Source organism: Marmota flaviventris, chromosome 10 (genome assembly GCF_047511675.1).
Source record: "Marmota flaviventris isolate mMarFla1 chromosome 10, mMarFla1.hap1, whole genome shotgun sequence".
Taxonomy (NCBI): domain Eukaryota; kingdom Metazoa; phylum Chordata; class Mammalia; order Rodentia; family Sciuridae; genus Marmota; species Marmota flaviventris.
The window spans coordinates 101,329,642-101,346,666 of record NC_092507.1 but is presented as its reverse complement, the minus strand read 5'-3'; the positions used below and the strand labels follow the sequence as shown (position 1 = coordinate 101,346,666).

The 17,025-nt window shown below is 44.3% G+C and overlaps 1 protein-coding gene across 2 annotated transcripts; it reads right to left on the bottom strand.

The window, feature by feature from the left end:
- Positions 1–10,902: 10,902 nt before the first annotated feature.
- LOC114083939 (glutathione S-transferase Mu 1) lies at positions 10,903–16,800 on the bottom strand. Of its 2 annotated transcripts, XM_071618159.1 has the most exons (9): positions 16,713–16,800; positions 16,362–16,437; positions 16,152–16,250; positions 15,867–15,931; positions 15,494–15,575; positions 15,294–15,394; positions 14,267–14,362; positions 14,078–14,188; positions 10,903–12,126 (listed from the first exon to the last, which is right to left on the bottom strand). In XM_071618159.1, the coding sequence occupies exons 1-9, from the start codon at positions 16,746–16,748 to the stop codon at positions 12,037–12,039; spliced, it is 756 nt and encodes a 251-aa protein (XP_071474260.1). In that variant the 5' UTR covers positions 16,749–16,800; the 3' UTR covers positions 10,903–12,036. The 2 variants fall into 2 exon arrangements, with proteins under 2 accessions (XP_071474260.1, XP_071474261.1); XM_071618160.1 differs by lacking the exon at positions 16,152–16,250.
- Between the last annotated feature and the right edge of the window lie 225 nt (positions 16,801–17,025).

The following is a 17,025-nucleotide window of genomic DNA, read 5'->3' as shown; positions in this document are numbered from 1 at the left end:
CCCGTGTCCAGCTGAATTTCTCTTGGGTGTAAAGGCCAAAGGAGAATAAGGATCTGTGAACAACCACCAAGATATAAATTTAGTCACTGCAACATTAATATTCCCTTACTCCCCAACTGAGTTCAAGGTCTAGAAATTAATCATCAAAGCTTGAGAGCAAGTATTAGAAATGTACTGCACAGTTGGAGAAAGAAGTTATTTTAAATGGGTCCATTACATGGACATCATGTAAATACTCATTAATCCTGTGAAATACCATGTGGCAGTTAAAGAATGATACTGAAGTGTGTGAACTCACATGGAAGGATTTTCAAGACACATTGTTGAATTTCAAAATTAGTTTGCAAATTAATATATACAGCATGACATCTTTTATCATTTTTGAAAGTGAGAACGTGAGGTATTTCCATATATACACAATGTAAGTGATTGGGCACTGGAGGGAAACAATGAAACTGATAACAAGGCTTACTTCAGACAAAGGGATGGAAGGCCCAGTCTTCGGGGTAGAACCTAAAGGGGAATTCTAAGATGCAGCCAAGTTTTCCTTTTTTTTTTTTTTTAAACTAGGAGAATGTATTCATGACCTACTTACATAATCAAAACTAGTTTTTTCCTTTTTTTTTTTTACATTTTTATTTTTTAGTTTTCGGTGGACACAACATCTTTGTATGTGGTTCTGAGGATCGAACCAGGGCTGCACACATGCCAGGCGAACGCGCTACCACTTGAGCCACATCCTCAGCTCCTCAAAACTAGTTTTAAGGAAACAAAACTTAGGGTAACTGATTCCTATGGAAATTGAATTGTCATCAACTATTCCATTACGTAGCAAAGTCAGAAGTCCTTACAAAGAAACTCTTACAGCCTTAGGAGTTACCTGTGGGCCAGATTGCTATCCCCTGTGGACCAGAAGCCAAGGATCTCTCTGTAGTGAAGGGGAAAGGGCTTGATGACTATAAGACCCAATGATGTAAGGAGGTGGCCTCAAGATGGGTAACACAGACATGTTCAACTGCCACCCCTGCCAGCAATAGTTTGTCCAGGCCAACTTTTTAGGTATGGGGAACATTTTGCTATAAGAGGTGTAAAGACAAGAAGTTTCTCTTCAGTCTAATAACATATAAATTTGCAGCATATGAGGGAGTGGTGTGCTGTAGGGAAACCTTTTGGACTTAAAAGAATTGAGCATGCCTTGGGGACTAAATAGATGACAACCAAAAATGAAAAGGGGATATTTTATTTATTGTTGTATAATGATATTACCACAAATTTAGCAGCTGACATTTTTCATCTCAGTTTTTATGGGTCAGGAGTCTGGCTCAGCTTTATTGGGTGCTCAGCTGTTTTCATCCCAAAGCTACACTCAAAATGTCAGTCAGGAATATGACATTAGCTCAAGGATCAATTGGAGGAGGACCTCCTTCCAAGTTTATGTGATTGCTGATAGAATTCAGTTCTTTGTTGACTGCTGGACAGAGAACCTTAGTTTCTTGCTGGCTGCCAGCTAGAGACCAGCTTCCCTTCCTTGCAAAAGGGGCTGCTCACCATGTCCACTTGTTTCATCAAAGCCAGTAAAGAAGTCTGGAAAGAAGGACACAGGATTCTTTGACATTACATCAATGACATTACATTGCTTTATCCTTTTCTATCAGAGGCAAGTCACAGGTCCTGTCCACAATCAAGGGGAGGGGATTGCACAGACATGAGTACCAGGAGGCAAGTTATGGGAACCATCTTACAATCTTCACCACAGGGTAAGAGACAAGGAAACAGGAAGTCAGTCCTGCAATCCTCTGTGTAAAGAATTCTGGAAAAGACAGTGACAGGAGAGAGCAGCATGGTAAGAGTTGAGCAGTCTCAAGTGAAAAGTTTAAAAAGCACAGGTCTGTGGTTAAAATGTATTTCATGCGCATTGCAGATAATAGACAAAGTACATCTTCTAATTTTTTTCTAGGTGTTAGGTTAGTGATTATCCACTTAACATTTACCCATAACAAGCTTATTGACCCAGAAAGCTGGGAAGGCCACTGAAAGGCACAGATCCTTTCCACAAGAGAGGTTGTTTCCCAATCCCCAGTCAGCCCCTTAACTCTATTTGTAACACAGACCAAGAAAAGAATGCAATCACACTGGATGCATTCGAGCAAGGAACAGTTTTCAAGGTGGGGAAAAGCCTATTATCCCACAGGCACACAGGTGAAAACATTGAGAAATTAGTGTACTGATTTATAAAAGCCTCATTAAGAAAAACACCTCGTGATGGGTGCATTAAATTTGGTGGAGCAGTTCCCCCAAAGTATTAGGGAAACTTGATTATATTCATTGTCAAAGGTTAAGCAACTGGGTTAAAGCATTTCAAGCCAAAAGGAAATAACTTATGTGATTAAAAAAAATTAATTGCAGAAGTTATTTCACTGCCTCAATGAGCAGAGTGGGGATGCTGATACATATAGTATAGACACGAATCTGCTTTAAAGTCATCTTTAGAGGGATTTATGAGAACACCTGGCCTGTATATAGAAATATACATTCCTTACCCTTCAGCTGCAGGACAGGTGTCTCAAATGAACTGACGAAGAGGGACTTAGGGAGTTCAGATAGATAGTGAGGGGGAGGGGAAGGATTGAAAGTTAACCAGTGCTTTTTCTAATGTGAAGATTTTCTCATTCCCCTGCTTAAATACCATTCATAGCTTCTGAGGCCTCAGTAAAATAACTGTTTCCCCCAATTTACCTTCATAATCTGACCTCTGCTTCCTTTACAGCTATATCTTTTGGCATGTGTCCTCTCCCCTGGCCCTGGAGTGCTGGGTTCAGAGAGTTACATAGTATGGATTGAGGAGCCAGGACTGCTGGCTCTGCCACAACTCATCAGTGGCCTCCTGTGTACAGTATCTTTTCTGATAAGTGAATCCTCCCCTATAAGTTGTGAGCACTAAGTCAATATTTCTAGAACATTTAGGACAGATCAATGTTACATAAGTTTGTAAAACTAAATTATCCTGAAGCATCATGTTCTCTTTTGTATTTTCACACTTTTGTACTTACTATCCCTTAAATCCTGCCCTCCATGCTCCACCCCTGGTCTTGCTTAATGCCTACTCATCTTCTAACCCAAGCCTAGAAATTACGTTTGAGAATCAAACCACTGTGAAAGTGGTTAGTGATAGTCACCAATGATTCCTGATTGCTTTTCCTATGGGAAAGCTTCAGATCCTCTTGAACTTCAGTGTAGCCTTGTGACTTGCTTTGACCAATTAAACATGAATAGAAATTATGCTCTTTTTCCAAGCAAAAACTTGAGGAACCAATGCAAAAGTTGTCATGTCCACCTCTTATTATGTGAGGCTACTACCCTAGCATCTTGTGTCAAGTTGAAGACATCATCAATCTTGGTGTCTAATTGACTAGGAAGAATAGGGATCCCTATAACCACAGTGGGGCATGAAAATTAAGGAATACACACATATTAAGCTACTGAGCTTTGCTTATTCTGACATTCCTTCTCCTCTCCCAGGCTAACTTAAATGCACTTATTTTAAATCTTTGCTCCCCTATAATTGTTTTCTTGTGTCAGCACTTAAAACATTGAATTCCAGTTGCTTTTTTTAAATCTTTTTAAATTTTTTTTAATTAGTTACACATGACATTATAAATCTCATTATATTTCAAATGAGAAGGGAACTGCAGGAATGTAGAAAATGTAGGGTGGCCATTAATTCTCACAGGTAGGACTTGCTTCAGTAAGGGATTTGGAGACTACCCCACAATGTCGGCTTAGTTGCGAAAAGACAGATCTGATTGTAAGGAGTATGAATTAGCATTAACAGGCATCTTGACATATCATACATTTGAATCAGATGGGATATAATTTCTCATTTTTCTGAGTGTACAGGTTGCAGAATTACATTGGTCATGCAGTCACGCATATACCTACAGCAAAAATATGTCTGTTTTATTCTGCTGTCCTTCCATTCCCCTCTTCCTGTCCCCTCCCCTCCGGTTGCTTTTTTAGATCTCTGTTTCTGCCAGTAGTAAGTCACCAGAGAGCAGTGACTACATTTTTATATTTATGCTTGCATAGAGCCTGACATAAAGCAAGGCTTACAACTATATGTTGAATCCCTGTCTTCTAATGAGGATTGAAATGAGAAAAGAGTGTGCTTTGAGTAAGTGCTAAATGCCCTCAAGGAACTTTTAAAAATTCCTTTCTGTTCTGGTTGGGAGGAAGAACAGAAAAGTGGAATGCCCTGTTCTTAAAACAGATTTCAGGTTGAAGTGTTTGGAATCAGGACAGAAGTTCAGGTTCAGGGAAGTTTCTGAGGACCAGCAAAGAAGTCTGAGGTCAGAAAGTGGGTTATTTGATTTCATGGTCTGGTTCACTCTTTGCTTAGACTAAATTGGAATGAAATACTTTGGGGTTTGGTTTTGTTTTGTTTTTGAGTCTCATTAAGTTGGGAGACTGGAGCTCCTGATCCTCCAACCTCAATCTCCCAAGTACTTGGGATTACAGGCATATGGTGTCTTAAATACTTTTGAAAACTAACATGGATGGGATCTTCATGTTCTTATGGTATTTTCAATGGAAATAGAGGTGACTCATATGTGGGATTTAAATCCAAAAGAAAAAATTAGATGGATACGTATATATTTGACTTTGAAGTTAGTAGGTGCTAACTACTGTGTGTTCTCACTGGTTTTCAATAGAATAAGAATAGAACAGTAGGATAATATACATGTCATGTTAGAAGTTTGAAAGAAAAGTAGAATTATTAGATCTTAATTTTCTCTGATATGGTGCAGTGTTTCCAATTCTATCAGCAGATATTCTTTTTGAACTGTGATTGAAACCCTCTCAGCTTTCTTCTAAAATTATATTTCAAATGAGAAGGGAACTGCAGGAATGTAGAAAATGTAGGGTGGCCGTTAATTCTCACAGGTAGGACTTGCTTCAGTAAGGGATTTGGAGACTACCCCACGATGTAGACTTGGTTGCCAAAAGACAGATCTGATTGTAAGGAGTGTGGATTAGCATTAACAGGCAGAGTTGCTCTGAAACGCACCAGGATAGGCCCCTGTTGCTCTCTGATTCTAAGCCTTGAATTATAATGTGATAATGCCTGCCAGTTTCCATTTGTCTGTCATCAATAGAGATTTCACTTATCATACATGCCACATGAGTAAGGAAATGTAGAGTAATAAAGTGGATAACACTGAACCTGAGAGGGGGGTCACCAGAGAGATGGAGACAAGAGCCAATCCAAGGAGTGACTTTCATTTGCTCGTATCAATATTTAGTATAAAAGGTTTATAAGCAACATCTCTTTGGAATCTTGTAATCAAAGAAGGCCATTCTGCAAGCATTGTAAATAAACAAACCAGCTCATTTGCAAATATGAGCACAATTTGTCTACTGCATTGGATGGCTCACTGACTTTTCTGTTTCTGCCACTAAACTGTAAATCACCAGAGGGCAGAGACTAAATTTTTCTATTTAGTGCTTCCACTTCCTATTCCCTTACTATTTTATAAAGGGTGTATTACAAGTCATCAACATTATGCTTTGGTCTGTCATTTTCAAAATATCAACATTTGGGATTATTTCTGTTTGTTTACATTTATACAAACTTTTATACAACTTTTATGCATCCTTCTTAAGTAAAAAATTCTCATATTAGAAGGCCCCTGCCCCAAGGTAGGACACTGCTAGTTGACTCTCAATATCCATTCTCCCCATTTTCTTTTGTCATAGAATCTCCATCTTCCCAGGCAAGAGATGTCATTTCTGATATGATTAAGTTCTACAATGATAGCAGAAGTGTCATATGTCATTTCCAGGAAATTTCCTTAAAAGAGAGGGAACAATCCCCAATCCTCTTTCTCCTTCCTGCTGTTTGGAATGCAGATATAATGGTTGGAAGTATAGCAGCTATTTGGGACTACGTGGTGACATAAAAAATGGAAACCATATTCTGAGCCATGACGCCAGCCCTGTTTTGTATTTTATTTAGAGACAGGGTCTCACTGAGTTGCATAGTGCCTCGCTTTTGCTGAGGCTGATTTTGAACTCGTGATCCTCCTGCCATAACCTCCGGAGTTGTTGGGATTACAGGCGTGTGCCACCGTGCCCAGCTAGTTCACCTATTCTGATTACTAATACAGTTGGTTTCTGGTGTCTTACTTTAACTGTTAGGTGAGGTCATGTTTCCCTGAAAGTTTTTGATACATCTTGGTGTATGGCATCAATCATCTGGACATTAAAGGCTTAGGTATTTATTTCAGTTTTTTGTAATCTGGCTTTGAGCCTGTCTTTCCAGAAACCCTAAGCAGACTGCTTATTTTCTCTGCGCCCATAGTCACTTTCACTGTTTCAGCACTGGATGGTGGCTTGAGTCTATGTTTGCTCTGAGTCTACGGCTGGAGTTTTGTTGCTGTTTACCACTAGAGGGTGTTTGGAGCTCAGATTTGTCCCAAATACACAGGTGGTGTATTCAGCATGAAGCAGGGGAGTATCTAACAAAGGGAAATTCATCCCCTCAACCCTTCCGTGGGGCCAGGCTCTGCCAACATGACTCATTCTCAACTACTGGCCTATGGTCCAGCACTGCAAAATTCTGCCTAGTTCTGGCAGAATCATCATGGAGGGCCTAGCCTTATGCTTGTATGTAACACCTGTGGCCACCAATGACAGAATGCTGTGTCATAACCTAAGCCCACTGCACGACACAGGGGAAGGACCAAGGCCTACAATACCATGGGCTGCCTATGCTGCGGTGGACTCATGGCTCAGGATCACCACAGCCAGCTACTTGCGATGCTGATCAGGATAGAAGTCCAACTCTGCCTGACACAGGCTGGTTCAGAGGCCCATCCATGGGCACTTGCCTGTGGGTGGTGGCTTTTAGGACTTGCACAGTGTTAGATTTCACCAGCACTGGGTTCCAGGAAAAGTCCTGTGCTTACTATTTATCTTACTCCAGCAACTGGAGTCTTATTTCATACTGTGGCCTGAGACTGAGACAGTGTTGATGAAGGTAGTCCCTTGACCTCTGAAGTTGACACTAAGCTGGATCACACCAGAATCTCACAGCATCAGAGAGTTACTAGTCTCAAGGAAGAATTTCTCCAGGCCCATTCCAAGACTGTCAGTGATCAAGGCCAAAACATGAGTCTGTCCCACCAACCATAGATCTCTACCTACTGGGAAAGATCAGAGGCTTTATCTGTGGGCTCTGTCCTGAGTATAGGGGCCTTTGGGTTTTGTCTGCCATCACAACACGTGACGAAATCAGACAGGGTCACTCCAGATGAATTGGGGTGGCACATAATAATCTCACACAGAGAAAATATCTTTTTCTTGGGGTTCAGCGATGGCTCCTCCTCATCAGCTCCCACAAGGGAAGCAAGAGAGGGAGGGGGGGAGAGAGAGAGAGAACGCCAGAAGCCCTAATTATTGAGGGGAAGGCACTTGAGAAAGTTCCACCCTAATGAGGCAAGGGATTGGGTTTCAGGGGGGTGTAGCCCAGTCCCATTGGCCTCATTCCCCTGCAGAGCAGAGGTGGGGATCCATCTGCTTTTCGAACAGGAAAGCCTTCTCCACACATCCATCGCTCAAGGCTAAGGGTCATGCTCAGCTCCTTTTCATGGCGGCTCTCGACAGTCTGCTGCTAGGTCTCATCACAACAGGACTGCACAGGCAAAGCCCTTTGCAGCTTTTCTACCCTACTCCCCAGTGAGTGGAATCTTGCTCACCCTCTGCTGCCCACAGTTGGAGGAGGGTTGAAGGAGGCAGCCCCTTGGCCCCCTGGTGAACACAGTTCTAGCAGCTCAGTCTGCAGATACTACCATTGGGGCTCTACAGATCCAAAGTTTCACAATGGCAGACCTGGCATTGGGTTTCAGGTGTGAGGCCTGGACTTAATTCCTTCTCTCTCTTCTAAGTCAGAGGCATCCTTCTCCATGCTGCTGGAGTTGGGGAAGGAGTGACATGGGCAACCCTTTCCTTCTTGCTTTCTTTAATACACCTTTTCTTATTATAATGCTAAAACCTCTATGGTCTTTCCCCTAGATTCCTTAACTCTTGTGAACAGTTTGGTGTGTGAGCAGCTGTCCAAATTGGTGTGTCTGTGAGGAGACAATTGATAGAGGATCTGTCAATCTACCAATTTGCTCCATCTTTCTCTATTTTTAATTTTTTGAGTAACTGCCATACTGATTTCCGCAGTGGCTGTACTATCGTACATTCCCACCAACTGGGAATAAAAGTTCCAATTTCTCACAGCTTCACACAACTTACTATTTTCTGCATTTTCATAGTAGTCATCCTAATGTGTGTGAGGTAAAACCTCATGGTAGTTCTGATGTACCTTTCTCTAACGATTAGTGATATTGAACTTTTTTTTAGATGTTTACTGGCATTTGAATATACTTTTTGGAAAATGTCTATTCAGGTCCTTTGCCCATTTTTAAAAGAGGTTGTTTGATTTCTATGATGATGAAATACTGAATCTGCCCTCACGTATGATTTGGAGAGCAGCTTCCTCATGCTGAGAACAGAAGCTGAGTGGCTGTGTGTCCCTGTCCCCCATGGCCTGACAGATACCAAGGAAGCTGAGAAGGGAAACTGCCCCCTCACAAGTTAGCACAAGCTAACTAAATCTACCTATATACATTTCCTGACTTTTCTCTCTCTGCAGACTCTTTTAAAGCTTTTCTTGTCTTCAGGGATTTCGAAGATAAAACTTTTAAAATTGTAAGTTTCTTCCATTTTCCTTCAAATCTGGCTGTGAATAAAACATTTTTTTCCACTAATTTGACTCTGAATATTTCTGGAGTAGTGAGCCATTTGGTAAAGTCTCTTTGCCTGGGCCAGTATTGGTTCTGCCTTTTAAACAGTGGTTGCAGTTACCTGTGTGTATAAGTAAAGTTCTGTTGAACCACAGCTCCACTAATTCATTATGTTTATGGTATATGTCTGCTTCTACACAACCATGACAGAGCTGAGGAAATATGACAGATATCTATTGTCTTTAAGTCAAAATATTAACCAGTTATGGCCTCTGATTTAAATTTATATCTTTTTTTCTATTTTAATTTCTCAACTTTGATCATAGTGTTATTCTTCCAATACTGTATTTTATTTATTTGTTTGTTTATTTATCTTTTTTGCAGTACTGAGGATTAAATCCATGGGTGCTCTACCACTGAGTTACATCCCCAGCCCTTTTTATTGTTTATTTTATTTTTTTTAAGAGAGAGAGAGAGAGAATTTTTTAATATTTACTTTTTTGTTTTCAGTGAACACAACATTTTTATTTTATTTTTATGTGGTGCTGAGGATCGAACCCAGCACTCCGTGCATGCCAGGCGAGCGCGTTACGGCTTGAGCCATATCCCCAGCCCCCTTTTTATTTTTTATTTAGAGAGAGGGATTCATCAAGTTGCTGCGGCTGGCCTTGAGCTTGTGGTCTTCCTGCCTCAGCCTCCTGAGTCACTGGGATTACATGCCCTGGTTCCTTTTTTATTTTCATCTGATCCATCTTCAAAATTCAGTAAACTTTTGGCTTAACTAATTTTTTTAGAGAGAATTTTTTTAATATTTTTATTTTTTATTTTAGTTTTCAGTGGACACATTTTTTTTTTTTAATGTGGTGCTGAGGATCGAACCCAGCGCCCCGCGCATTCCAGGCGAGCGCGCTACCTCTTGAGCCACATCCCCAGCCCTTAACTAATTTTTATCTTACCATTTTCACAAACTTTTAGCTTCCCTTTCATCTTATCAGTTTTAGCTTTTCAATTGATCATTTGATTCACAGTGACTATTGACATTTTGACCATTGCTCCCTTGTTTCTTATGCAAGAGACAACTGCAGACAGCGACCATCTGAACCAACGCCAACAGGACTCTCTTCTTAGATCTGCTCTCTATTATGAGGTAATTCTTGGTTCTTTCTTACCAAGGCCCAACTCCTTCTCTCTAGCTACTATTTTGGGAACCTGCTTATCAAGTGCTTCTCCAGTGAGTCCTGCTTCTTTGAGAGTGACCTGATATAAAATTCAATAATTCTGACTACATACATTGCTTCAGTTGGTCTAGGGACCTAGGCCTGTATATCTCAGGTTACATTGTTCCAAGGACAGCTAGAGCCTCTTCAGTGCTGAGGTAAAAGAGAGCTACTGGCTCAAACTCCAGTACCTGCATATATAAACTCTTCTGCATCTTATTCTACACCTTCATGGGCTAAAATAGCTGTTCCCAGAGCTATAAATCCCAGTACTGGCTATGCAGGCAGGCCAAGGCTTCCTCAGAGATAATCCTTTCCAATTTCCAAATTTCTTGAGCATTGACTATATACCAGACACTTCCAGACATATCAGAGATAAAAAGTCCAACAAGCCCTGCGCCCTCTCCTCAATGAGCTTGTGACTGAGTGGGGTGACAACAGCCACAACACCAACTACAACACAGTGGGGTGTGTTCATGGAGAATGTCCTGGGAACACAGAGGAGGGCTGTCCAGACCAGGAACGCTTCCAGGAGAAGGGTCAGAAGATGGTCACCTGTGGGCTCCTTAGCCCCTTCCCATCAGCCCAGCACCTCTCTGAACCATGACACCTAGCTGCACATGGCCTATGGAGCCTTACTCCCTGCCACATGGATGAGGAACCCTGGCATGGAAGGAGCACCCTTCTATAGGAATCCCATGGTGAGGACCATAGGGACATGGAGAGGGGACAGCAACAACCTTAAATGACCTCATACCCTGTCTGACCACACAGAGCACCCATCCCCAACACCCCCCATGAATCCAGTTCCTGCTGTGGACAACAGAACAAAGAGGCTCTGACCACAGCCACACAGTGAGACCCAAGGGTTAGAGGCAATGACACAGATACAGAGCAAGTGTGGTCCAGGCTTTATTGGGGTCAGACAGGGCTGGGCAGCTGCCATGCTGGAGACCAGAGCCAGCTCACCAGGTAGTACTGGAGTTTGGGGCAGTGCAGGGGAGCATGGACTCAGTCATGCTCCTCCAAGCAGAGCTGAGAGTTAGGTAGTAGACAGTAATGAGCAATGAAATGAATGGTAAGGTCAAAAGTATTAAGTTATTTTAGGTTCTTTTTGAACTACCTTCAAAGTGGCTGAGAAAGGAAAGGGTGGTAGTTCATTTGTAGAAAATAAACAGAAGCAAAGGAACTAATGGAAAAATATGTTTAAAAAAATAGAATCAATGGGACTAACTCCATTGAGGTTGGTGGAAAGCTAGGAAGTATGGCTAAAGGTGTCTCTATTTGTCTGGGAAGGAAGATTGCTTTAGTAGTGCAGGTGCACTGAGGTAACTTCTGACCAGCTACTGACTCTAATGCCCACATTAACATGGATGTAGATGACTTGCAGATGAAGCCCCCCTAAATAGGATAACTACCATGACAGTTCAAAAATTCTACCACCCAGGAATTGGGTGAAGGAATTGAACACCTGATTGGCAAAGAGTGTAGAAGTTGGTCCCCAGTTCTCTTGGTAAACAGCAAATAGTAATAAATTTGGAGACGACATTGTGTCCTTGGTCATCCTGTGCTCAGAGATGCCACCCCCTTCGGGTTCTCAGCTGGTGCCTTACTTTGCTTTTACTTCATTTTCATCTCTTTTCCACTCCATTGTCACTTATAATACAGTTCTCTTGCATGGCTTTTGGTGTCTGACTTTAAATTTTCTTTTGTCCAAATACAAGAACTGAGGTTTGGAGTTTCAGCTCCCTGCTTTCCTGTGACACTGAGAGGCCTATCTGGATTCAGGGAAGAGAGGAGAAAGAGGAGGAGGGGACTTTGCTGAAAAAGGATAGAGAACTGAAGCTTGCAGAGGTCTGATTGGAGAAGGGCTTGGGTAGAAGAAAGGGAGCCAATGAGGTCTTGCAGAGGAGAAGGGAGTGGAAAGAAGGAGACAACTGGTGCCTTGAGGCAGTGCACTAGCTGTGCCCCAGGTCCAGGGCCATCAGGGCAGCGATGGATCCCCTCCCCTGGTCCTGGCAGGCAGAGTCCTACTTGTTGCCCCATGCAGCCATCTTGGAATACATAGGTGTTGGGAGGAAGCGGCTGGACTTCATGTAGGCAGAGATCTTCTTCAGGCCCTGTGAATGGGAGAGAGGCAGGAGCTCAGGGCTGCTGCCCCTCTGGAGTTAGAGCAGCCCACTCCAGGAGCAGCCTTTTAAGTGGGCTTACATGCTGAGCACAGACAGCAGTCAGTTTAGGTCCACAGCTCAGCTAAAGTCACTCATTGATTTCCTTTAACAAGTGCACTACTTTAATAAGGACTACCATTTGGGGTAGATGAACCTTTAGAGTACAATGTAGGTTCAAAAAATACAACAGCCCTGAAAGGTTGGTCCTACCATCACCGTCTATTAGGAGGGTACCTGAGGTGCAGAATGGTTAGGCGACTTCCTCATGCTTACACAGCTAGTAAGTGGGACAAGCTGGATAAGGCCTGGCTCCATATCTCTAATCTTGTATTCTGTTTGTTGCACTCCCCTCCTCCCCTACCCACAGAGGCCCCATCACTCTATCTGCAGAAATAGTCTCCTTTTTCTTCCACTCCTTGTTGCCTGAGTTTGCACACTGGAAGGATCTAGCAACACAAAGGTGAGGAGAACATGCCAGAGCAGCTCTGCAGAGATCAAAGAGATATCATGCAGTGACTCAGCAAATCCCAGATGCCAGTATAAAAACAGAGGGAGGCCCACAAGAAAAGGCTGGGCAGGGATCTAATTAAAACTTGGTCATCAAAAAGTCCAAATTTCTCCCTGTGGTACTGAAGTTCAATCTCCCTGTGTACCAACCAACCTCACCTGCAGCCCTGATATAGGGAACCATAAGAAATGACATTTCAGATGTATTGTGTGCCTTCTTACCAAGAGTTGAGTTCCTAGATAATTCCTAAAGGACTCAAAGAACAGGCTGCCTGTTCCCAACAATCCAGGCCATTCTGGCCTCTGGCTGCAACACTCCCTCCCTCACCCCATGGTCCTGCCAGCTCTTGCACAATCCTCAAGGCCACTTAGCCTGGGACCAGAACCAGCACTGATAAAAACAAGCTGAGAAGCAGATCACTTTCTGAGCTCAGTGAAAGTGGGAAGGGAACACAGATCTCAGGTTGAAAAACCTCTTGCACTAACATCTCAAATTCCCAAAGCTCTACTAAAGTAGGTTTTGTTGGTGACAAGTGGACCTGGGTGACCTATAACTGACTCTAAGATGAAGAGCAAGCTGTGCTCCTCAGCACCCAGGTGGCACCATGGGTACCCTAGTCTGGTGCCTGCTGTTCCCTGCTATACTCAGTTCCAGGATGAGGACATCTCTACATGCACCACTGTGCTGAGAGCAAACCTCATATGGAGGAGACTATCCGTGAAACCAAATGAAAATAAGTATAAGACTCCACTACCCTGATGAAAAGCTGGGGTATTAGGAAAAAAAACAGGTAGGGAGAGAGGAAGGGAAAGAACATCTTCCACCATAGAACAATGCAGACAAAAATCCCCCAAGGGTCCCCACATGTGTACTCATAAGCACCAGCCACCACCCTGGGGTCCCAGTGCTTACCCAGGTGGTACCCTGATGGAGCCAAGCCTATTGCAGAGCAGCTTTCAACACTGTCTGGGCCTTGCTCTGCCAGTCCCCCAGCCTCACCTCAGCCTCCCACCTCCAGCTGCACACACCCTGCCTTGCTCTCCTCCTGCACAGCATCCTGGACTGTGAAACCCAGGCTGCTCCTTCTGACAGAAGGCAGGGACAGCCACCCACCAGGGCCTTCAGGCACTACGATCCTGAGCAAATGACTTATCCTCTACAGTCTCAGTTTCCATGTCTACCCAGTGGGACTCATAATTCCATCAGCCTTGTAGGAATATTGTAAAGATAACTTTGACGCCATAAATACAAGATGTGAGTGCAGGTCCTGGCATATAAAGACAGTGCTCAATAAATGCTGGTTACTCTTCCTTCACCTTCAGGACTAGGAAAGCATCATAAAGGGAGAAGGGAAAAAGGACATTCAAGAATGAGGAGGAGCAGGGGCATCACCTCAAAGCGGGACATGAAGTCCTTCAGGTTTGGGAATGCATCAAGGCACTTGGGTTCAAACAGACGGTGTAGGTCAAGGACATCATAAGCGATGAAATCCACAAAGGTGATCTGCAGAAAGACAAGAATGAGTGGACACAAAATTCTGTATCCTGGAAAGAGTGACACCTAAAGATTTCTTCCTTTTACCTTGTCCCCTGCAAACCATGGGTGCTTCCCCAGGAACTGTGAGTAGAGCTTCATCTTCTCAGGCAGGGTCTCCAAGTACTCAGGCTTCCTTTTCTCCTGAAACAGAAATCAGCTGTCACCACCCTCAGACAAGGGCTCCCTGACAGAGAGGCTAGTTTTGCCAGTGGTGTCCATGGCCCCAGCTGCCAAAGCTGAGCAGCAACTTCCCGCAGCCTAGGCCTGAGCCAACATCTATTCCCTGCATCACTATTTCTTAGACTCCTACTTGGTAGCATCCCCATCTCTCAGAGTGATACAAGTCAGACAGGAACTTGCAGGCCCTGAAACTGCACCACTCATCTTCAAACCACTTCCCATGCATCAGACCCAGGAGAATGGGAGTACCTGGCAGGCTCTGGAGTCAGATGTTGAATAGATTCAAAGAAGCAAAAGTACTAAAAGATCTCAGAAGAAAAAAACAAAGTTCTACCTAGTGGGGTAAAAAGGTATAAAATGAACATTTGAGTAGGGCACAAGGTTGGGAAGTACTTGAAGGAGGAAAAGGGACAGAAGGAAGGAAAAGGGTCAGCCCTGGCTGACCCTGAGCTGTGTATTAAGACAAGGTCCTGATTCATGCTGGTCTAGAGGACACAGCATGGGGGCAACATATGGCAGATGCCCAAAGACAAGGATGCATTACAATCCCCCACCTTGTGATTCTTTTTCTCATGGTTTTCATAGTGTCCTAGTAGCAGGCAGATAGTATGAACAGCTAGGAGAGAAAGCCTATAGCAGGGATTAAAGGTCAGAGATTAAAAGGATCCTAAATACCAACTCTACGTCGAGGAACTGAATTTCCAACCTGCAATACCCTAAGTTTGGTGGCAACTGACTCACAGTGTTTATTTGATAAGATTTGGGAATTCTAGGGGTCAATTTGTTAAGACAAATAATTCCTTGGAGAATCAGTCTTGTGGACCAGTGTAGATGTGAACCAAAGAGATTAACTCCTATTCCAATGTAATGATCCAGGCAATGGGTGACTCACAAAGTCAGGGCTGTAGCAGACCATGGCAAGCTGCATGCGAGTGTCCAAAGCCTGGTTCTCCAAAATGTCCACACGAGTCTTCTCCTCTTCTGTCTCCCCATCTGTACTCCATGCAACAGAGGTGCACCCTCAGCATCCCACCCCAGCCAAGCCAGGGACATGGCCACCATCCCCCACACCCTGCAGCCAGCCCCACTCACACAGGTTATGCTTGCGGGCAATGTAGCGCAGGATGGCGTTGCTTTGGGTGATCTTCTGAACTCCATCGATTAAGTAGGGCAGCTGGATGGACAACCAGGGAAGGTCAGGTGGAACACCTGGTCCCACAGTCTCTCTTCCCTGAGTTAGGTCCTTTGAGACCTGGCACTTGTTGTGTCTGGCCCATGGTAATCACTACATCAGCATACCATAGAATGAATGAATGAGCTGGGACACAGCTGCCATAGAAAGACAGTGTAGACACCTAGAATTGAGAGTAGCTGAGCAGAAGCACTGATCCTCACAACTAAGCAGGGCAACGAGATGAGGTAGGGATTCAATCACTTCCCCAACCACCCCATCCTCCACACCTACATTGGGAAAGTCCAGGCTCAGCTTGAATTTCTCACTCAGCCACTGGCTTCTGTCATAGTCCGGAGCTGTGGAGAAGATGATGTGAAACAAACCCCACTGAGTCCAACCCTCCTTCCCAGGACCCTCACAAGGAGGCAGGGGCAAGACCCCTAAGAAGTGGATCTGGAATCTAAGTCACTCAGCCTCACCTTCCAAGGTTAAAAGGTAAAAAAAGTTTCTAAGGGCCGTGAACCCAACATGACTGAGGTTTACAAAATGTTCAGGCAAGGGCTAAGGGGAACCCACCGAAATCACAAAGAAAAGAGGAGCCAGCTCTCCACTCCCAGAGTCTTGTCTTGGAAGACCAAAATGCACCCTCACAGAAGTCTGAAGAATGGGCAGCCCCTGCATGCAGAGAAGGGAGGGCTGTTAAGGTGAAAAACAGTGGCCTGGCATAGATTGCTAGGCACCAATCAGCAGAAGCCGGGTAGGGTCTGAACAGGAGGGTGCCATTACCGTCCCCCATGGTGTATCTCTTCTCCTCATAGCTTGAGTCTGTGTATTCCAGGAGCAGGCGGATGGGGTGAGCCAGCTGGGAGAGATGGCCATGGCAGAGGTCAGAGATGGAGGGACCCTGCCTGTATGATTTCCTCTCTTCCAAACAAACCCCACCCACCTTTACCCACTACACACACACACACACACACACACACACACATAAAGGGTGGCAAAGGCCTTCTGACATGGACAGGCAGAGAGCTCCAGCAGGTGCTGACAGGGATCTGTCTCCTAGAAGGAGACTCCCTACTGCTCAGCAAAGTGCCTGCCCTGTCCCCCTCTCACCAGCTAGACGGACCCTTAGCTCACCCCGCGGATGTCCCAGTATCCCAGTGTCATAGGCATGGTGCTGTGCACAGGCCTCTCTGCTAGGTTGGCTTTCAACTTCTGAGAGAGCCTGGGGTGCAGAAGGTGGAGCCTAGTTCTGGTCTGGTTTTAGGCCCTCCCCACCCCGCCCCCCATTCCCACCAACCCGGAGTCCTGAGTGCCTGCCAGAGCCCAGGGGAGGGAGGAGTAAGATCCAGTGGAGGGATGGTCCCAGAACCTGGGCTGGGTGCCCAGAAGCCAAAAGCCAGGCTCTGCTAGCCTTCTCCTTAGTCCGGCCAGAAGCTCCCTGTTCCCC

Excerpts from the sequence above, each read along its gene's own strand:
- LOC114083939 (XM_071618159.1), bottom strand. The coding sequence starts at position 16,748 with ATGCCTATGACACTGGGATACTGGGACATCCGCGGG. Across the intron at positions 16,438-16,712 it reads GATACTGGGACATCCGCGGG|CTGGCTCACCCCATCCGCCT; the intron begins GTGAGCTAAGGG and ends CATCTCTCCCAG. Across the intron at positions 14,363-15,293 it reads TCTGCTACAGCCCTGACTTT|GAGAAAAGGAAGCCTGAGTA; the intron begins GTGAGTCACCCA and ends TTTCTGTTTCAG.